Source organism: Crocuta crocuta, unplaced genomic scaffold, assembly GCF_008692635.1.
Source record: "Crocuta crocuta isolate KB4526 unplaced genomic scaffold, BGI_CrCroc_1.0 scaffold25, whole genome shotgun sequence".
Classification (NCBI taxonomy): Eukaryota; Metazoa; Chordata; class Mammalia; order Carnivora; family Hyaenidae; genus Crocuta; species Crocuta crocuta.
In genome coordinates, this window is record NW_027532015.1 from 8,058,711 (window position 1) to 8,078,547 (window position 19,837).

Consider the following 19,837-nt stretch of genomic DNA (forward strand, 5'->3'; position numbering starts at 1 on the left):
AATGGGGGGAGGGGGTCACTTAATTTCTCCAAGAGTGTCCTTCCCCATGTATAGATTTCAAATACAGGCAACAACAAAAATACTTTTGGCCAGACTTTTATGAGAAGTAAAAGAGGAACTATGTATGAGAGTATTTTCTAACTAATGAAGAGCTGTATAGTATCCTCAGCTATATCCTGGTTTACCATGCAGTAATCAGGGAAGAGGGGAGAAGGAAGTAGGGGTCTACCAATATGCTACAGTTCAGCTTACACACTGCGTCCTACTTTCTCAAACCAACAGATCTGTGTCACTAATCAATACACCTAGGCATGTAATAAAAAAATTAGAAATAAAACCAGGGGGTGACATATGCATTGCTGCAATCTTGAAACTGAAACAGAAGACAGAATGATACTCGTTCGCTGTTTCCATATGAAGATAGCAACAGAGTAATTTCCACTACTCTGTAAAGTCGGAATTCACATTTTTGCCCAATAAGTTATGCAATGAGTAACGGAATGTCATTTTACATCTTTGAACAGAGAAACCAGTAAAACAGCTGGGTATACAAAATGAGGAATACTTTCCCAGGCAACTTAGTATTTTCTGGATTACCTTGATATTAGAGCCACTGAAAAAAAAAAAAAAACACAACAGTACACAAATCAAGTTGAAAAACACTGAGTTAGCTCAAGAAGGATAACTGGAAATTACCAATTCTAAACTATGCTTTATATTAAAAGTTGCCAAATTATTGAACCTTACCAAGAACTTAGATGAGATATACAAACAATGTCTAGTATTTACAGACCAGGAAGGCGTGGCTAACAAATGACTTCATGTGACAGATGGTTTTATTATCAGCAAAAGTCACAGAATGGTTAAAACTGGAAGGAAGCTGACAGACCTATGAGAGCCCCCAACCCCAGTGACTCTGCTCACAGAGAAACCACAGTCCAAATGAAGACAAACCCACATGAAATATTAACCAAAACTTTTCTCTTTCTTATTATTTGAGCATTGAGTGAATACAGGAATACAGGGATTCAGACCAAGGGGTAAACATGTGGGCTGGATCATTCCAGAAGGCTTCATGTCAGTCTCATATGATGGGAAGCTATAAATACCTTGGTTTCCTGTTAAATGTGAAGAAATACTGAATGAAACATTTCCTTCATGCATGGAGAAAATATTTTAAAACTTCAAACTTAAAGAGGAGTCTGCTGATTCAGTTTAGGTAGTACAATAATTCAGTGTTTGTAATCTTTAAATAGTCCAAAGTAGAGACTTTTGAGGAACAGATAATTAGACCCTGCTTTCTGAACAAAAATCAAAGTTTTAATCCAACTCGTGAACTAATGAGAACAGAAAAGAGCAGAGGCCAGGTTTTGAGGGGAAGGAGGGAGGGAGTTGGGGTTGTTCATCAAAAACACCTTTATTGAGACCAAAGGAATCTACTTGGATGCTGAAAATAGAAAAGAGGCCCTATGGGACACCTGGGTGGCTCAGGAGGTTAAGTGTCCAACTTTGACTCAGGTCATGATCTCACAGTTTGTGAGTTCGGGCCCCACATAGGGCTCTGTGCTGACAGCTCAGAGCCTGGAGCCTGCTTGGGATTCCGTGTCTCCCTCTCTCTCTGCCCCTCCTCTGCTTGAGCTCTGTCTCTCTCTCTCTCAAAAATAAAGATTAAAAAATAAAAACAAAAAGAAAGAAAATAGGCCCTAATCCCTAGAGGTATGAGCTGTTTTGCTCAGTTAAAGTCAAGAGGACAGGGGACACTGCAGGCCAGCTTCACTTAATAAGATTCTGGAAGTTATAAACAAGAGGGGTAGGTAAGCTTCAGGGTAAAACCAGAACAAAACAGGCCCCAGAAGGCAGACCACAAAACAGGAGTATAAGATCTGGAGTTATGCAGCTGCCTGAATTTGTTAGTAATTCTACCACTGGACCCTGCTCTGGAAATTCATACCCCTGGGCCAGCCTTTCTGTTTCCCCACAAAAGGAATACTACAGATTTTAGCAACAGATCATTGACTGTATCTAAGGAACACAAAGCAGTGAACATTCAGTGTTTAGGGAGAGTGGTAACTAAGGCAGCTTGGAAGACAGAGTTGTTGAAGCTCTGGGAACTTTCAGCCAGAGTGAGTCTCCATAAAAGTGTTTAACATTCCTAGGAGAAATTTTCTGATTATCCTAGGTCTATTCCTAGATCGACCAGATATACCTTGGGTGAAGGAAGGGGGAGGGGTGCCATGCAGCCCAGCAGAGCCACTGAGGGTCCATCTTATACATTGGGCTATCCCCGAAAGAAGAATTGCTGGCACTGAGACAGTGCTCCAATTTGAGTTTACCACAGTGTCCGAGACTTCATTCATTCATTCATTCATTCATTCATTCATTCATTCTTGGAAATGCCATATCAAAGTAGTGTGGTTCAGAACATAAGTTCTGGAGCTAAGCACTTGGGATCAATCTATTGATTGATCTATTGTTAGCTCTATCAATTACTAACATTACACATTATTCACCTGTCAAAAGCAGTCAATTATAGTACCTATCTCATAGGATTGCAGTGAGGAATAAAAGACTGAATTCATACAATGAGCCTAGAATTGTGTCTGGCACTGATAAGCACTCAGTGCATTTTAGCTATTATTATTATCATTACTATTATTGATTCATTCATTCAAAACCTCTTTTTTAATTTTTTTTTTACCATTTATTTATTTTTTGAGAGACAGAGACAGAGCATGAGTGGGTGAAGGGCAGAGAGCGAGGGAGACACATATTCCAAAGCAGGCTCCATGCTCTGAGCTGTCAGCACCAAGCCCAATGTGGGGTTCAAATTCACCAACTGAATTGGGAGATCATGACCTGAGCCAAAGTCGGACGCTTAACTGACTGAGCCACACAGGTGCCCCTCATTCAAAAAATTGAATGGCCACTGATTATGTGTCAAGCACTGAATAAGGCCCTCACTTAATACAAACTTACTCTTCCGCTTACATCCCACTTCTAGTCATTAACTAGGAATGTAGGAGTCATCCTAAACTCCTTCCTCTCACTGCCCACCCCTAAAGATGTAGCCAAGTTCTGCCTATTAAACATAACAGCTCCTTTCCTCTTTCCACTCCTCACTATCACTGCCTGACTCAAACCTTCTCCAATTTCTCTTCTCAAATACTATAGTAATCTCCAGTGTGTTTCTCTAAGGCTAGTGTTGTGTTCATCCAATCTATTCTCCATCTTGATTCTAATTTGTCTTTCCTAAACACGTATCTGACAGTATCATTCACTTGCTGGAGTCTTCTATAGGATGAATTCACAGGTCCAACATGGCCCATGGGCCTTGGTGATGTGGCCCAATCTGTCTCCCCAGCCCTCATCCCGTACCCACACTGACCAGGCTGGCGTTCCCAGATGGCACAATGTTGATCCTTCTGCTGGGCTGACTATCCCTCCATCCACCTGATAACTCCCCCTTTTACATTAAGGCTCATTATTCAATTAATAAATACTTCCTAACACCTGCCACAAGTAGTGCCTGTACCAAGGCCAGGGAGTATAATGATGAAGAACACACTCAATCCTTTCTTCCTCATAGAAAAAGTAACTTTGAGGCCCTCAAGGAGAAATGAAATATGGAAATTAGAGTTATCTCAAATTTAGTAGTTTCCCTCACTAGTTGGATACCTTACAGAATTGTAGAAACTGAATAGATTTTGGCATCAAGTCCAAAGTACCTCAGGAGATTTCAATCTCCACAGTAAACTGTGACAAAGTGGATTTGGTCATTCTGACTTGTGCGAAGATAATGTGTTAGAAAATATTGATTTGAACTATAAAAAACAATGATCAGGAGGTTACTTCAATATGGTTTTATAAAATTATAAGCCATTAATTAGCTCCTCTGTTTATTTAAAAAAATTTTTTAAACATTTTTATTTATTTTTTCAGAGATAGAGACAGAACATGAGCAGGGGAGGGGCACAGAATCCAAAGCAGGCCCCAGGCTCTAAGGTGTCAGTACAGAGCTGATGTGGGGCTTGAACCTATAAACCATGAGATCATGACCAAAGCTGAAGTCAAATGCTAAACTAACTGAGCCACCCAGGTACCCCAGTACTTTGGGTTTTTAAAAAAAATTTTATTTATTTTTAATTTTTTTTTACATTTATTTATTTTTGAGAGACAGAGTGAGACAGAGTGTGAGTAGGGGAGGGGCAGAGAGAGACGGCAGCACAGAATCCGAAACAGGCTCCAGGCTCCAAGCTGTCAGCACAGAGCCTGATGCGGGGCTTGAACCCGCGAACCCATGAGATCATGACCTGAGCCAAAGTCCGGCGCTTAATCCACTGAGTCACCCAGGTGCCCCTACTCTGTTTTTAAAAGGTAAGTAAATTATAAGTACCTGTAATTATCTAGGGGTAATACCAGGCTAGGTTTCTTTTTACCCAGGAAATAATATGAAATATGATTATCAAACACTTTAAAAAATCATGCCTTTCCAATTAATACATTTTCAAATCACTCACTGAATGAAATGCTTACTGAATAAACACAACAGGCTGTCGACAAAGTAGAGGATTAAATTCAGAACTTTACTCATTCTTCCAGCAATGAGGTCGTTCATTGAAAGTCCCAGATCTGCACAAACACCAGTCGTATTGGGACAGAAGCCCTACTGTGGGCACAGATTTGTCATAACGCCCCTCTCCTTCATTGGCTTTCCCAACCTTCCACACTGGTCTTTATGGCCCTTTTCAGCAACATCCTGTCTTATTCACAATTGCATAACCAGAGCTCTGTGAAGAGCCTGGCACAGAGAAGGTGCCTAACAACTGTTTGCTGAGCTCAACTCACCTCCACCAGAGACGCTGGCCTCCTCTTTACTGGGCATGGACACGGTATGGTTCTTTCCCAAGAGCCACTACTCAGCTGCAATGGGACCTGTCAGCTTAAATAGTTTAATTTCTCAGCTCCAACTGGTATTCATCGTCTTCAAAAATATTCACGTGGCACTAATTTACTAAATACAAACTGTCCAAAACATTTAGATGCAGAGAGTGACATTCAATCACTTTGTATAATGGCATATTAGTACCATACGATTCCACTGAAAGTAATAACATATGGTTATTGAATAATGAACTTCATTTTCTCTTGGGCCTCTGTGGCAAAGCACATGATTTTGATGCTTATCTGACATCAGCCTAGTGACCCTGGCTGGTATGCTGTACCATCAGGCGCTTCAGGAAACTGAAAACTTTAACTGTTACTTCCGATACCACTAGCCTGAGTTTAACACTGCATGCATTTCACATTTGAATCTTCCTTTACACACACTCAGAGCAAACCTCACTTTTCAAAAGTTCATTTAAAAAGCCTCCCATTTAAAAGAGCAGCCCTGTGACTCATTTTTGGATACCCGGGTGGAAATAACAACTCCTCCCTTTGCTGAGAAACGGCTTAAACAAGTGCATGAGAACCACAGGAAGTAATATAGATCTCAGCTAGTGTTGGCGGAGTCTAGAATTCCCTCTAGGGAAGGTGTGGTTCTTGAAGTCACGTTGCCACTACTTTTTGTCTTCACTGTTCTAAAAAAAAAAAAAAATCTTACGTGGGGTTGGAAGGAACTATTTCAAGGCAATATCAATGTCTTCGTATTTCCTGGCTCCTGAGTCATTATGTCAAGGACTTCAAGTCAAGAAGTACTCACATTCGGGTGTTTTTGAGAAAGTGCAACCTAAAACAGGGAGTGAACAGGTGACCACACCAAAGTCAAGTCCCCAGTAACTCACAAGAACTTCAGCCTTTCGACCTAAAACCAAAGCAGTCTTACTTAAAGACTTTGTAAGAGAAGCCGTATCTGAAAGAATTTTTTAAAATGTTTTTTATTTATTTCTAGGAGAGAGAGAGAGAGAGAGAGACAGCGTGAGCAGGGGAGGGTCAGAGAGACAGGGAGTCACAGGCTGAAACAGGCTCCAGGCTCTGAGCTGGCAGTCAGCACAGAGCCCGACGCGGGGCTCGAACCCACGAACCGCGAGATCATGACCTAAGCGAAAGTCGGACGCTTAACCGACTAAGCCACCCAGGCGCCCCAAAATTTCTATGAAGCCCTAAATGCGCAGTCCTTGCCCATTGGGAGAAAAACAATCACCCCGACGTACCTAAGAAACCCAAGTCCGCGTTTCCTCAGGCGCGAAGAGTCGGCGTGAGCACCGGCGCCAGACCCGAAATCCCTCCCGCGAGAAATTCCTCGACGCCCCAACCGCGAGGCCACCCGGGCGCCCCCCGCAGCTTTCGGCGCTCGGCCCAGAGGGGCGCGTCCCCGCCCCTGGGACAGTCAGGGAGAAAAAAAGAGGTACAAAGGGAAAAAACGAACCCGGAACGGGACCGAACGTGGGAAGCGAGAAGCTGTGTCCTGAGCGGGCGCCGGTCCCGCGCTGGGCGTCGTGAGACGGAGGGAAACCTGGAGCGTGACTCCACGCGCCGGGACCCTGAGCGCCCCACCGAGGCTGAGCCCCCTTGGACTCCCCGCTCTCAAGTGGGCCAGAACCCCCGCCGGCTTCAGTCACTCATTCGGTACCAAGAGCGTCCACTCGAGGGCTGAGGGTACTTACCGTGGTTAAAAATACCAAGACCGTGCCTTCGAAGACCTGTCATTCCAGTGGGGAAAGATAAACACATGAAGTGTACATTACGCCAAATGGCGGTGAGTATCTTGAAAAATAAGGCTGAGGCTTAAAAGTTAGGGAATGCTAAAACACACACACACATAGACACACACACACACACACATACACATACACCAACAAAAAACCACCATCACCACCACCGCCAACAACAAAAACAAAGCCCTTGTTGATGGGGAATTTCAAAAGGCAGAACCCAACTGAAAGAGCTCCCAAAGGACGACGCTACAACACTTTGAGCAACACAATAAAGTAGTATTAGACTCCAATCCGAAGTAAAAAATAAAACCCATGAGCGTTTAATGGTATAAGTAGTTGAATAAATAAATAAATGCTAACTGGAGATAAATCTCCCCTGCAGAATTTGTAAAAGTTTATGTAGATACTCCACCCTTAAGGAAGAGAAGCATGATTTCCCACTCCTTAAGTATGGCCGGCCCATAATGACTTCTTCCAAAAAGTAAGGCATAGAAAGGAGAAAACGAGTAAGTTCACGATGGAGGCACCACTTCGGCCAGAAGATCAAGGTCAATATTAACAGTCATAAATCATACTGATAGTATGCGCTTATGATATGATGTGATGAAAATGTCACTTTGCCTCTGTGGTTTTCCTCTCCCAAGCCCATGACCCCAGTTCTTATAAGAAAAACATCAGACAACAAACAGAGGGACATCCTCCAAAATACATGGCCAGTATTTCTCTGAACTGTCCATGTCATCAGAAACAAGGAAAGTCTGAAAAACTGTTAGTCTAGAGGAACCTAAGGAGACATGTCACCTAAATGTAAGTGGGATCCTGAATGGGATCGTGGAACAGAAAAGGGCCGTAAGGTAAAAAGTTAGGAAATCTGAATAAAGGATGGACTTTCATTAGCAATATAATATCAAGATTGGTTCATTAGTTGTGATGGTGTGCCATATTGATTAGAAGATGGTAATAATAGAAGAAAATGGGTACAAGGTTTATGAAAACACTTTATACTATCCTTGCAATTTTTTTGTAAATCTAAAACTGTTCTAAAAAATAGCGTTTATTAAAAGTAAAGCTAGGGACACCTGGGTGGCTCAGTCAGTTAAGCGTTTGACTTCAGCTCAGGTCATGATCTCACGGTTTGTGGGTTCAGGCCCAAGTCAGGCTCTGTGCTGAATGCTTGCTCAGAGCCTGGAGCCTGCTTCGGGTTCTATGTCTCCCTCTCTCTCTCTCTCTCTCTCTCTCTGCCCCTGCCCCACTCATGCTCTGTCTCTCCCTCTCTCAAAAATAAACATTAAAATTATTTTTAAATAAAAGTAAAGCAAAATAGGGGCGCCTGGGTGGCTTAGTCGGCTGAGCGTCCGACTTTCGCNAAATAAAAATATTTAAAAAAAAAAAAAGTAAAGCAAAATAAGAGAGATGAGCGGTGCAAAAAAAACTTTTTTAAAAAGTTTATTTCAGAGGCCTCCAAGATTAAAAACAAAACAAAACAAAAAGAGTTGAGGAGGAAATAATGCGGATAGTTGGGTTATGACCATTTCAAGCAGAGCGATCTGTAGATGTAGAGGCCCTGAGGCAGGAGTGTTCTTGGCTTCTTGGATTAGTGTCAATGTGGGTAGAACAGAATGAGTGGGGGAAGGGTGATGGGTGGTGGTACTAGGGCTGGGGAATGGAGCATGTAGGACCTTGGTGGTCATGATACTTTTAAAATTTTACTCTGATTAAGAAAGGAAGACACTGAAGAGTTTTTAGTAGAAGAGTGACCTGATACGGCTTTTTTTTCTTTTTTTTAATTTGCTATTGTGTAGACCGGTTAGCGGGAGAGGATGGAAGAAAGCCAACCAGTTAGTAAACTGTGCTGATTAATTTTATCTGACAACTCCACTGGGCAGTGGGGTTCCCAGGTTAAGGATTATTCTGGATGTGTCTCTAAGAGTGTTTTAGAAGAGATTAACATTTGAATCTATAGAATGAGTAAAGCAGATTGCCCACCTCAATATGGGCGGGAGCCATCCAATCTGTTAAAGGCCTGAATAGAACAGCAGGCTGGGTAAGGGAGAATTGATCCTCTCTAGGCCTGAGTTTGAGCTTGGACATCAACTTTTTCCTGCCTTCAGATCTGGCCTCAAACTGGTAGTTATAACATTTGCTCTCCTGCTTTTCAGACCTTTGGACTCAGACTGGAATTATACCACCAACTTTCCTGGGTCTCCATCTTGCCAACTGAAGATCTTGGAAGTTCTCAGCCTCCGTTATATATGTTCTGTTTCTCTGAACCACCCTGACTGATACAAAACCATAGCAGTAGAGCTGGTAAGAAATGGGCAGGTTCTGGGTATATTGCCAAGGAGAAGCTGACATGACTGGCTGATTAATTGGTTGTAGGACATGAGAGAGTAAAAGAAGTCAGGATGAGTTAAGGTTTTTACTCAGAGCAATTAGAAGAAAAGAGGTTCCTTTTGCTAACCAAGAAGACTGTTGAGCAGCAAGTTGTGGGGCTGGAGGAGGGAGGGGAAGTTGCTGGGAATTAAGAGCTCCATTTTGGACACTTTAAGTTAGAGTTGTCAAGAAGGCATTTGGACAGGTGTGTCTCGGATGATGATATCACTTGGGAAGTCTTTAGTGATTTGTGGTGTGCAGGTAGAATTTAGATGTCTGCAGTCTAAGCCATGGGGCACTCCAAGGGTCAGGGATCAAGGAGCATGAAGAATCAAAAAAAGGAGAATAAGAAAGCATAATCAGTGATCTAGGAGGTAGACTAACAAAGAATGGTGTTCCAGAAGCCAAATGAAAGCAGTGTTTCAAGAAAGATCAACTTATCAAACCCTGCTAAAGTGGATGAAATTAGAACTGAAAACTGAGCAATGGGCGTGGCCATGTGCAGGTCAGCACACACTTGATAAGAATTTGGGTGGTGTGTAGTGATCAAAGCCTGTATGGATTGGGCCCGTAGAGAATAAAAAAAGAGTAAATGGAGACAGAAGATCGAGGCAAAAGCTGGAAGGAAATACATGGTTAAGAGAGAGATTTTTATTTTTAATTAGAAGACACACCTGTGTGTATGCTCATGGGCATAAGCCAAAAAACAAGGAGCAATTGATGGTGCAGGAGAGAAAAGATCGTTGCTGAAGCAGTGTTCTTGAGTAGATGAGCAAGGATGGAATCCAATGCATGAAAGGAATGTTGGGGTTAAGTTGGAGAAGATAGAAATTTTTTTCTGAAAGCAGGAGGGAAGACAGAACATATGGGCACAGATACTGTTAATTGTGGAGGCAGGAATATATTTTCTCAATGAAAAAGCAAGGTTATCAGTGGAGAGTGAGGAGTAGAGAAGAAAGTTCATAAAAAGGGTATTCCATTTGAAACATCTCCCAGGGATAGTGAGAGAGTAAACGAACTTTGAAAATATAGTCAGATTGCTGGATAATACTAAGGGTTCATTTCAAGTCAGGGATCATGGATATAAAGGGAGACCAGTCAAAATAGTTGTGTGTTCTGACCAGTCTCATTTTCCTACTTGGGTACAAATAATGCTAGGCAGAGGTCCAGATACAAGTGGAGTTTGGGTTTGGCCAGCTGAATAGGATGGAGGAGAGAGGGCCAAGAACCTGGAGCATCTATGCAAGAGAATGATTATAAGGAAGGACCATGGCATTTATCATGAGAGGAGAGAGGAGAGAAGAGAGAACATGAATGATGGCATTGAGGCAAAGTGGAAAGGTGTTAGGTTGGTGGATTGAAGATTCCAGGGTATCAAAAATTTGTGCAGTGAGGGGATTAGAGAGATCCAGTTGGAAAAATGCAAGTTGGTTATCAGAGAGTGGTTTCTTTGAGACTTAGCTGATGAAGGAATGAAGATACTGGTAATGACAAATTCTAGACTGACCTGGGTTTTCTGCAATTGATGTGCCCACCAGGTAGGTCTCCTATATTTTATACATTTTTTTCTGGAAAGGTTGGCTCTCACCTCCAGTCTAGATTTCCTGAACTATGAGTATGGATGAGGACTCTAGGGTAAATCCAGATAAAGAGGGGGAAGCACTTGGAGAAAGGCATAGCTTCCTCACCAAGGCTTGTCCTCTGTATACACTATTTCATACCCTCCTGCCATCCCAAATTTGAAGTGCTCATAAACTTATTGAAACTCAGGATTGGAAGGACATCTAGCCCAGCTACCCCCTCAGATGCAACTCCTCAATAGCCTTCAGCTAAATAGACGTATTTTATCCCCACTCCATGTCGTGATCACCAACCACCATTTCTCTTTGCCACGCTAGGTTGCAAACTCCTCGAGGGCATATGTTTAACCTGTCTTTTTTGCAAGTGATAAAATATATGTAACTTAAAATTTTTCATCGTAACCATTTGAAAGCGCAAAGTTCAGTTACGTAAGTACATTCACACTGCTGTGTGACCGTCACCATCCATTTCCAGAAAAATTTACCTACCCCAACTGACAATTCTGTGCCCATTAAACACTAATTCTCCATTCCCCCCTCTCTCCAGCCCCTGGCAGTGATCATTCTACTTACTGTCTCTATCAATTTGACTACTCTAGATATGTTATACAAATGGAATGGCACAATATTTGTTCCTTTGTAGCTGGCTTGTTTCATTCAGCATAATGGTCAGGATTTATCTATGTTACAGCATGTGTCAGAATCTTGAGAGAAATAAATAGAGAGAGGGAATCCCAAGTAGGCTCCATCCTGTCAGCGCAAAGCCAAACACAGGGTTTAGTCTCACAAACCATGAGATCATGACCTGAGCTGAAATCAAGAGTCAGATGCTTAACCGACTGAGCCACCCAGGTAACCTGAATCTTTTTCCTTTTAAAGGCTGAATACTATTTCTTTTTCAGTCTTTTCGTCAAATTTTCTGGAGTCCATACCCAGAAGTGGAGTTGCTGGATCATATAGTCATTCTCTGTGTAATTTTTTGTGGTGTCCGCACACCATTCTTCACAGTAGCTGCACTAGTTTACATTCATACCAGCAATGCACAAGGGTTCTGGTTTCTCCACCCCCTTGCCAACACTTGTTATCTTCTTATGACCTATCTTTGATTTCTTCTCTATGGAAATTCCTCTCTATGCTGCTAGGCACATGATGGTGTATGAGTAAATGAACAGCTGTTGTTAGCCCTGTCAAAAAGGAAAATGAGGTTAAATGAATCAGCAAGCCCCATCTTGCACATCTTGTTCTAGATCTTTACTGTCCATTATTGCAGCCACATGTAGCTATTTAAATTTAAATTAATTAAGATTAAGCAAAATTTTAAATTCAGTTCCTCAGTCTCTGTGACATTTTCAATGCATAATGGTCACCATAGCTAATGGTAATTAGTGCCCACACTGCATTGGACTGTGCAGAATAGGAAATTAGCATGATTGCAGACGGTTCTTTGGTTACTATATTGGTTACTATATTGATCCTGCTAGCACCCTGTGCTTTGGCTCACAGATCATATTTGGATAAGCTTTTCCAGAATTGGACAGCTTAAAATTTAAGATAAAGTTCTTTCTTTTAGGAGGGAGGGAATATGCTGCCTTATAAAGTCTACGGCCCTTACTACATAAATGGCTGCTATGCAAAGTCTCAAATTATTATGTTTAAATATTATATTTGGACTTTCAGTGATCATGCGGTTCTGTTGCTCTTCTTTATGAACACAGGTTTACTAAACTGTTTAAACCTTTCTCTATGTCATTCAAAACTGTTATCTGCTAAACCACTGATTTAATAAAATAGTCTTAGATTCAGAATGGAGATTATGTCTCCACTTAATACTTTACCACTTTACTACTTTTTACCCTGAGCCTAACACCATACCTAGGATGTTAGAGACTGTCAATAAATATTTGTTGAAAGATGAGTGAATGAATGACACAGGTAAGCACTGAGCTGAACTTGGGAGCTCAGGGCACAGAGATGACATTTTAGAGGGTGGCCTAATGAGATTTGGGAATATGGATCTAGCACTGGTTGTTTTCAACAAAACATGATTTTAAGGTACATTCTTTTCTTCCATTGTTCTAAGTAGCTTAAAATTTAATTCTTGTAAGGCTTTTGTCTAGTGCATGTTAATAAAGCTTCAACTCTTTTATAAACACACACCACCAATGAATATAGTAACAAGAAAAAATAAATTCTAGATTTTTATCATGTCAGCATGTATGCAGGCATCTTCTGTTTGCCCCTTCAGATCTACTTTCTACCTCTGTCCATCCTACTCTCTACCTTGGATGGTTGATCTCAATGGATTATTGCAATCGGCTCCTGTGCTCTGGATTCTCTTGGACTTGGCCAACAGGGAGATCTAGCAGGGGAGCAGAAGCAGCGGATGAGGTCTGGGAATTATTTCAAACAGAAGGGCTCTCTGTGTTCTCAACAGGTCACTGTTCCTCTAAAGTTGTCTGTTCTACATGATTCCTTCTCCTTCCTGGTTCTGATTTTCTTTCCCTACTCATGATTCTCAGGCCTGGGGTACAACAGCCTAAGAGTTCCTATGGTTTCCACTCTGCCTATACCTTTAAATATTACCTTTATTTATAAACCTTCATTGAATTATTCTAATTTGAATGTGTCATCTGTCTCCTGCCAGGACCCTGATACAGCATCCTTAACCATTAGCTAGACCACAGTGTCCAAATCCCTGTTCTGAAAATTTTATACCTACGGTCCTTACAAAAATGTTCCTTGATCATTTTAGTATCCCCTTATTTCAGTTCATTAGTTAGCTTTATGAAGAAACCATATTGTGTGTCATATAATATACATTTTTCTCCAGCACACTCAGACTAGAAAAATACTCTGATTCATAGGCAAATCTTTTTGCATATAGCTTCTCTACATAAAATATTATTTATGGAGATACATATAAATAAGACTATAAAACAAGTTGGTTAGTTTTTAAGATATTAAGTATTTTAATATCTAATAAACTTTCAGTTCTGTGGGAGGAAATCTATACCTCAGTACTACAAACAAGCCATCATTACTCAATATACACAGCTTACTGGAGTTTCTAACCCCTTCCTATACACTAAATGTTTGTGTCTGCCAAAAATTCATGTTGTAATCTAATTCCCAATGTGATGGTATTAGGAAGGAAGGCCTTGGGAGGTGACTAGGTCATGAGGATGGAGCCCTCAAGAACGAGATTCATGTTCTTATAAAGTGGCCCCACAGAGCATTCTTGACCCTTCCATCATGTGAGAACACAGCAAGTAGATGACCATCTATTACCCAGGAAGCGGGCTCTCACCAGACACCAAATCTGTTGGCACCTTGATAGTAGACTTCCTAGTCTCCAGAACTATGACAAATAAATTTATGCTATTGATAAGCCATAAAGTCTAGAGTATTTTTCCTATAGCGTAAAGCCTACATGGACTAAGACACCCTTTGAGGCTCAGTGTTTAACTGTACAATTATTAGCAGACATCAGTTCATTTAAAATTATATAAACCCCATAATGCTAATATCTAGATTAAAGATAACTAATACTTTAATACTAACACTAATACAGTTGCAGTGTGCCAAGCACTATGCTAATGTTTTCATATATTATCTTGTTTAATTTTCATCACAAAATGATGAAGCATGTACAACCCAACCCCATCTGACAGAGGAAGAAATGAACCTTAAAGTCTTCTGTCCACTGTCACAGTGCCAGCAAGCAAAGGACCCTAGACTCAAATCCTGGTGTCCAACACAAAAGTCCGTGTTCTTAACCACCAATAAAGAATACAAGAACAACGTCAAAGACCACAGAAGAACCAAAATCTAAGGAGTATTCAAAGCAAAGGATTTCTCTTATCCTGTTATCTATCCTCAACGAGCAGTGTCTAGAGGCACCTGGGTGGTGGCTCAGTTAGTTAAGCATCTGACTTCAGCTCAGGTCATGATCTCACTGCTCATGAGTTTGAGCCCCACATCGGGCTCTGTGCTGACAGCTCAGAGCCTGGAGCCTGCTTCCAATTCTGTGTCTCCCTCTCTCTCTGCCCCTCTCCCACTCACACTCTATCTCTTTCTCTGAAAAATAAATAAACATTAAAAAATTTTTAAAAGAGCAATATCTAAACTTATATAAGCTTAGAAAAATTACAAAAAAAAAAAGAGAGAAAAGAATGCAACAGATAACTCCTAGAAGAGCAAATTTCTTATTGTTTAGGAAGCTTATTTTTCTGTGCATGGTACATAGGAGGGATAGAAAATTGGTGGTGGAATTATACTATTTTGGAATTAGTTAAATCTTATTCCTAGCTACAATTCCTGAAATGACATAGTTATATTTTTTATTTTAACCCAAATTGCAAGTAAGTGAAAATTTTCCTCTGACATATTGTTATACTTGCAAGAGGCTTGAAGGTGAGCTTGTACTGACTGCTCTTTTCATACAAATAGCATATTCTCCGTGAAAGAGAAGGGGCTAAAAAATACTAGGTGAAGAGATAGTATAATTGATCTGCTTCATGGCTCTTAATGGTTTTTTTCTCAACTGTGATTTTGCATAACAAGTTGCAAAACTATTTTTAAGATGAGACTGTTACTCAATACTCATTTCTGGTAACCCCCTTTTTGCACCATCCTCCTGTCCTGTGGAACCGATAAAAGTGAAACAGAAAAGCATAAACAGAATGTAGCAAGTGAGCCATACCTTTTATAGGTAATAGTTTAGTCATAAGCCTTTAAATATTGATTTTGAATTTGAATAGTTAAATTTGTTGCCAACAAGTATAATTCTCACAAATGGACTAGACATTTTTATAATCCATATTGTGTTCGTTTAGTCGAATTTGTACCATCCATTTAGAAACTGCATATGTCTACACCAAAAAGCCTTACTTTGGGGCTGAGAAATGGCTTTCTTCTCTTTTTCTTCATCCATTTCATCGTCTTCTTGGAGCTCCATGACTTTGTCTTACTTTTCCCTTTAACACACTCTTCAGGTGGAGTGAGGCCTTCCTCAGAGAGGGTTTATAATTTCTGTGGGGGCATGGACCTCAGCCAGCATCCTTCCACGACCCTAAAGAAAATTTAAAAGTACAGTATTGACACCACACACACACACCAAAAAAAAATGTGTTTCAAATGACAAATATGTCTTAAAGATGAACATACTAAAATTGACACAGTGAAAACAGATCAAAGCCTCAGGTGTAAATTCACAGATTTGATGGACAGACTTCTTGCAGGGATCTGCTCATGGGCTGGTGGTCTTGTTGAGGAGAAGGTGGAGAAGCTGACAGATGTTCCTCTCAGGCCGCAGTTCCTGGCCCAAGTGTGGGTAGGAATCTTTGGTAGGAGCTGACATAGCCTTGCATCACTAACTCTGTGTTGAAAGCAGGCCACTCTAGCTGATTTCTTTAAGCTCTATTTTTTACAGGTTGGTGATTGACAAAGTTGAATTATGAAACAGGAACTTTTGCCACAGTTCTACATCCCTAGTCACAAAGAAACATTTACAAAACAAATGCCCTCATGCAAATAAGAATTCATAATTGATTACAATGCAAATGTGAATGCTGCATATAATCTATTCATGCCTTATTTCTTTCAGGGTCCCAGGATATCATCTCTCCAACTTCAGTCATGAGTAGACTCCTTATCAAGGAAAAAGAATATATGATACCCAGTGTTGACAAATTACTTGAATATAATATGAATACAATGTAACTTACATAAGCATGGTATAAGTTGCTTATGGTTACAGCCTCATTAGAAAACTATAAAATTCAAACAAGTCATATGCAGATTTTAAGAAACAAAACAAACAAACAATGGACAAAAAAGAGAGAGACAAACCAAGAAAGAAACACTTAACTATAGAGAACAGACTGTTGGTTACCAGAGATGGGGGGTGGGAGATGGGAAATGGTTGAAAATAGGTGAAGGGGATTAAGAATACACTTACCATGATGGGCACTGAGAAATATATAGCGTTGTTGAATCAACTGTACTATAGTGCACCAGAAACTAAAATAACATTGAATATTAACTACATTGGAATTTAAAACTTTTGAAAAGTGAACAAGCCTACATATTAAAAGTATAAAATTAATATTAAAATAAGCAGCATTGATTTATGTTGTTTTGATGAAGCAAAAAAGTTCTATTCTCTTAGCAAATTTCAATTATATAAACTTAGTGTTACCAATTATAGTCACCATGTTTTACATTAAATCTTCAACCTTATGCATCTCATAGCTTAAAGCCTTTACCTTTTTACCATCCTCTCCCTATATCTTTCAACCTCCAGCCCCGGCAACCACTTTTCTACTCTCTATGAGTTTGACTTAAAAAAAAAAAAAAAAGTTTCGATATGTAAGTGATACCATGCAGTATATGCCTTTCTCTTTCTGGCTTATTTAATTTTGTATAATGCTCACAGAGTCCACCCACAATGTCGCAAACGGCAAAATGTCCTTCTTTCTCATGGCCAAATAATATCCCATTGTTTCTATATACCACATCTTCTTTATCCATTCATCCATTGATAGGCACTTTGGTTGTTTCTAACATTTATTTATTTTTGAGAGACAGAGACAGAGCATGAGTGGGGGAGGGGCAGAGAGAGAGGGAGACACAGAATCCAAAGCAAGCTTTAGGTTCTGAGCTGTCAGCACAGAGCCTGACATGAGAAAACTTACGAACTGTGAGATCATGACCTGAGCCAAAATTGGATGCTCAACCAACTGAGCCACATAGCCACCCCTTGGGTTTTTTCTATAGCTTGGGCACTGTGAATAATGCTGCAAGGAACATGGGAGTGCAGATATCTCTTCACTATTCTACTTTCATTTCTTTTGAATTTATACTTAGAAGTGGGATTGCGAGATCATATGGTAGTTCTGTTTTCAGTTTTTTGAAGAATTTTCATACTATTTTTCATAGAGGCTGCACCACTTTACGTTCCCACCAACAATGCACAAGGGGTCCCCTTTTTGCATATCCTTTTCAACTTGTTATCTCATGTCTTTTTGATGATAGCCACTCTAACAGATGTAAGATGATACCTCATTGTACTTTTGATTTGTATTTTGCTGATGATTATAGATGTTGAGCACCTTTTCATATACCTGCTGGTCATTTGTATATCTGCTTTGGAGACGTGTCTGTTCAGTTCCTCTGCTCATTTTTAAAATGTTTTGTTTTGTTTTGTTTTGTTTTTGATATTGAGTTGTATGAGTCCTTTATATGTTTTGGATATTAACCCCTTATAAGATATATGATTTGTAAATAGGTTGCCTTTTTATTTTGCTGATGATTTCCTGTGCAACAGCTTTTTATTTGATGTAGTTTTACCTGTTTATTTTTGCTTTTATTATCTTTGCTTTTGGTGTCAAATTTTAAAAAAATCATTGCTGAGATTGATGTCAAGGATCTTACCTCCTGTGTTTTCTTCTAGAAGTTTTATGGTTTTAGGTCTTTTATTCAAGTATTTTGAGTTGGTTTTTGTGTATGGTGTAAGATAGAGGTTCAGTTTCATTGTTTTGCATTTAGCTGTCCAGGTTTCCCAGCAGCATTTATTGAAGACACTATTCTTTTTCCATTGTATATTCTTGGCTCTTTTATGGAAAATTAGTTGACCACATATGCATGGGTTTATTTCTGGGCTCTCTATTATGTACCATTAATTTATGTGCCTGTATTTATGCCAATACCATATTATTTCTGTGAAAAATACCACTGGAATTTTGATTGTATTGAATCTCTATCAAACTGATTTGGGTAGTATAGATATTTTAACAATATTAATTTTTCTAATCATAAACACATAATTTCTTCCCATTTATTTTTGCCTTCCTCAGTTTCTTTCATCAATGTCTTAGAATTCTCAGTGTATAGATCTTTCTCCTCATTGGTTAAATTTATTCTTCATATATCATTCATTTTGATGCAGTTGTAAGTGGATTGTTTACTTAATTTCTCTTACTGGCATTTCATTGTCAGAGTAAAGAAACATAACTGATTTTTGTGTATTGATTTTGTATCCTCCAACTTTACTGAATTTTTAGCTCTCACAATTTTTGGTGGAGTTGTTAGGAGTTTCTATCTATTACATGCAATCTGCAAATAGAGAAAGTTTTACTTCTTCCTTTTTTATTTTATTTCCTTTTCCTGACTTATTGCTCTGGCTAGAACTTCTTGTACCATGTTGAGTAAAAATGACAAGAGTAGGCATCCTTCTCCTTTCCTGATCTTAGAAGAGAACCTTTCAGCTTTTCACCATTGAGCATGATGACAGCTGTGGGCTTGTCATATGTAGCCTTTATTATGTTAAGGTATGTTCACTCTGTACTCAGGTTGTTACAAGATTTTATCATGAATCAATGTTAAGCCTTGTGAAATGCTTTTTCTGCATCTATTGAGATGATTGTAAGATTTTTATCCTTCACTTTGTTAATGTGGTGTATCATGTTGATTGATTTGCAGATGTTGAACCATTCTTGCATCCCTGAAATAAATTCTACTTGATCATGGTGTGCCATCTTTTTCATATATTGTTGAATTAGGCTTGCTAACATTGTTGAGGATTTTCCATCTATTGTTCATCAGTATATTGGTCTGTTATTTTGTTTTCTTGTCATTGTCCTTGATTGGATTTGGTATCAAGGTAATGCCAACTTTGTAAAATGGTTTAGAAGTGTTCTGTTTTCTTCTATTTTTTTTGAAGAGTTTGAAAAGGATTGATTCTCAATTTAAAAATATTTGGTAGAATTCACCATGAAGCCATTAGGTTCTGGACTTTGTTGGGAGGGTTTATTATTACTGATTTAATCATGTTATTTGTAATGGGTCTATTCAGATTTTGTATTAGTTCATGATTTAGTCTTGGGAGCTTGTGCGTTTCTAGGAAATTTCTCTTTCTTCTAGGTTGCCTGATTTGTTGGCATATAATTATTCATTTTAGTGTCTCATGATCCTATGTATTTCTGTGGTATCAGTTGTAATGTCTCTTCTTTCATTTCTAACTTTATTTGAGTCCTCTCTCTTTTTTTATTCTTGGTAAGCTGAGATAAATGTTTATCGATACTCTTTGCTTTTTCCAAAAAAAAAAAAAAAACCTCCTCTTAGTTTCATTGATCTTTTCAATTGTCTTTATAGTCTCTACTTCCTTTATATCCACTTTCATCTTTGTTATTTCTCTCCTTCTGCTAACTGGATGCTTAGTTTGTTCTT

General features: G+C 39.5%; 1 protein-coding gene and 1 pseudogene across 4 annotated transcripts in view; one reads left to right on the top strand and one right to left on the bottom strand.

Moving 5' to 3' along the window:
* Positions 1–15,680, bottom strand: part of STX11 (syntaxin 11) — a 44,769-nt gene extending 29,089 nt beyond the window's left edge. Inside the window, exon 1 of one of the 4 annotated variants that reach the window (XM_077776063.1) lies at positions 15,500–15,680. In XM_077776063.1, coding sequence (XP_077632189.1) covers positions 15,500–15,566 — 67 coding nt within the window. In that variant the 5' untranslated portion in view covers positions 15,567–15,680. The other 3 variants (XM_077776065.1, XM_077776066.1, XM_077776064.1) reach the window with 3 other exon arrangements.
* Positions 15,681–15,830: 150 nt separating this feature from the next.
* LOC144241579 (large ribosomal subunit protein uL24 pseudogene) overlaps positions 15,831–19,837 on the top strand; it is a 20,702-nt pseudogene continuing 16,695 nt past the window's right edge.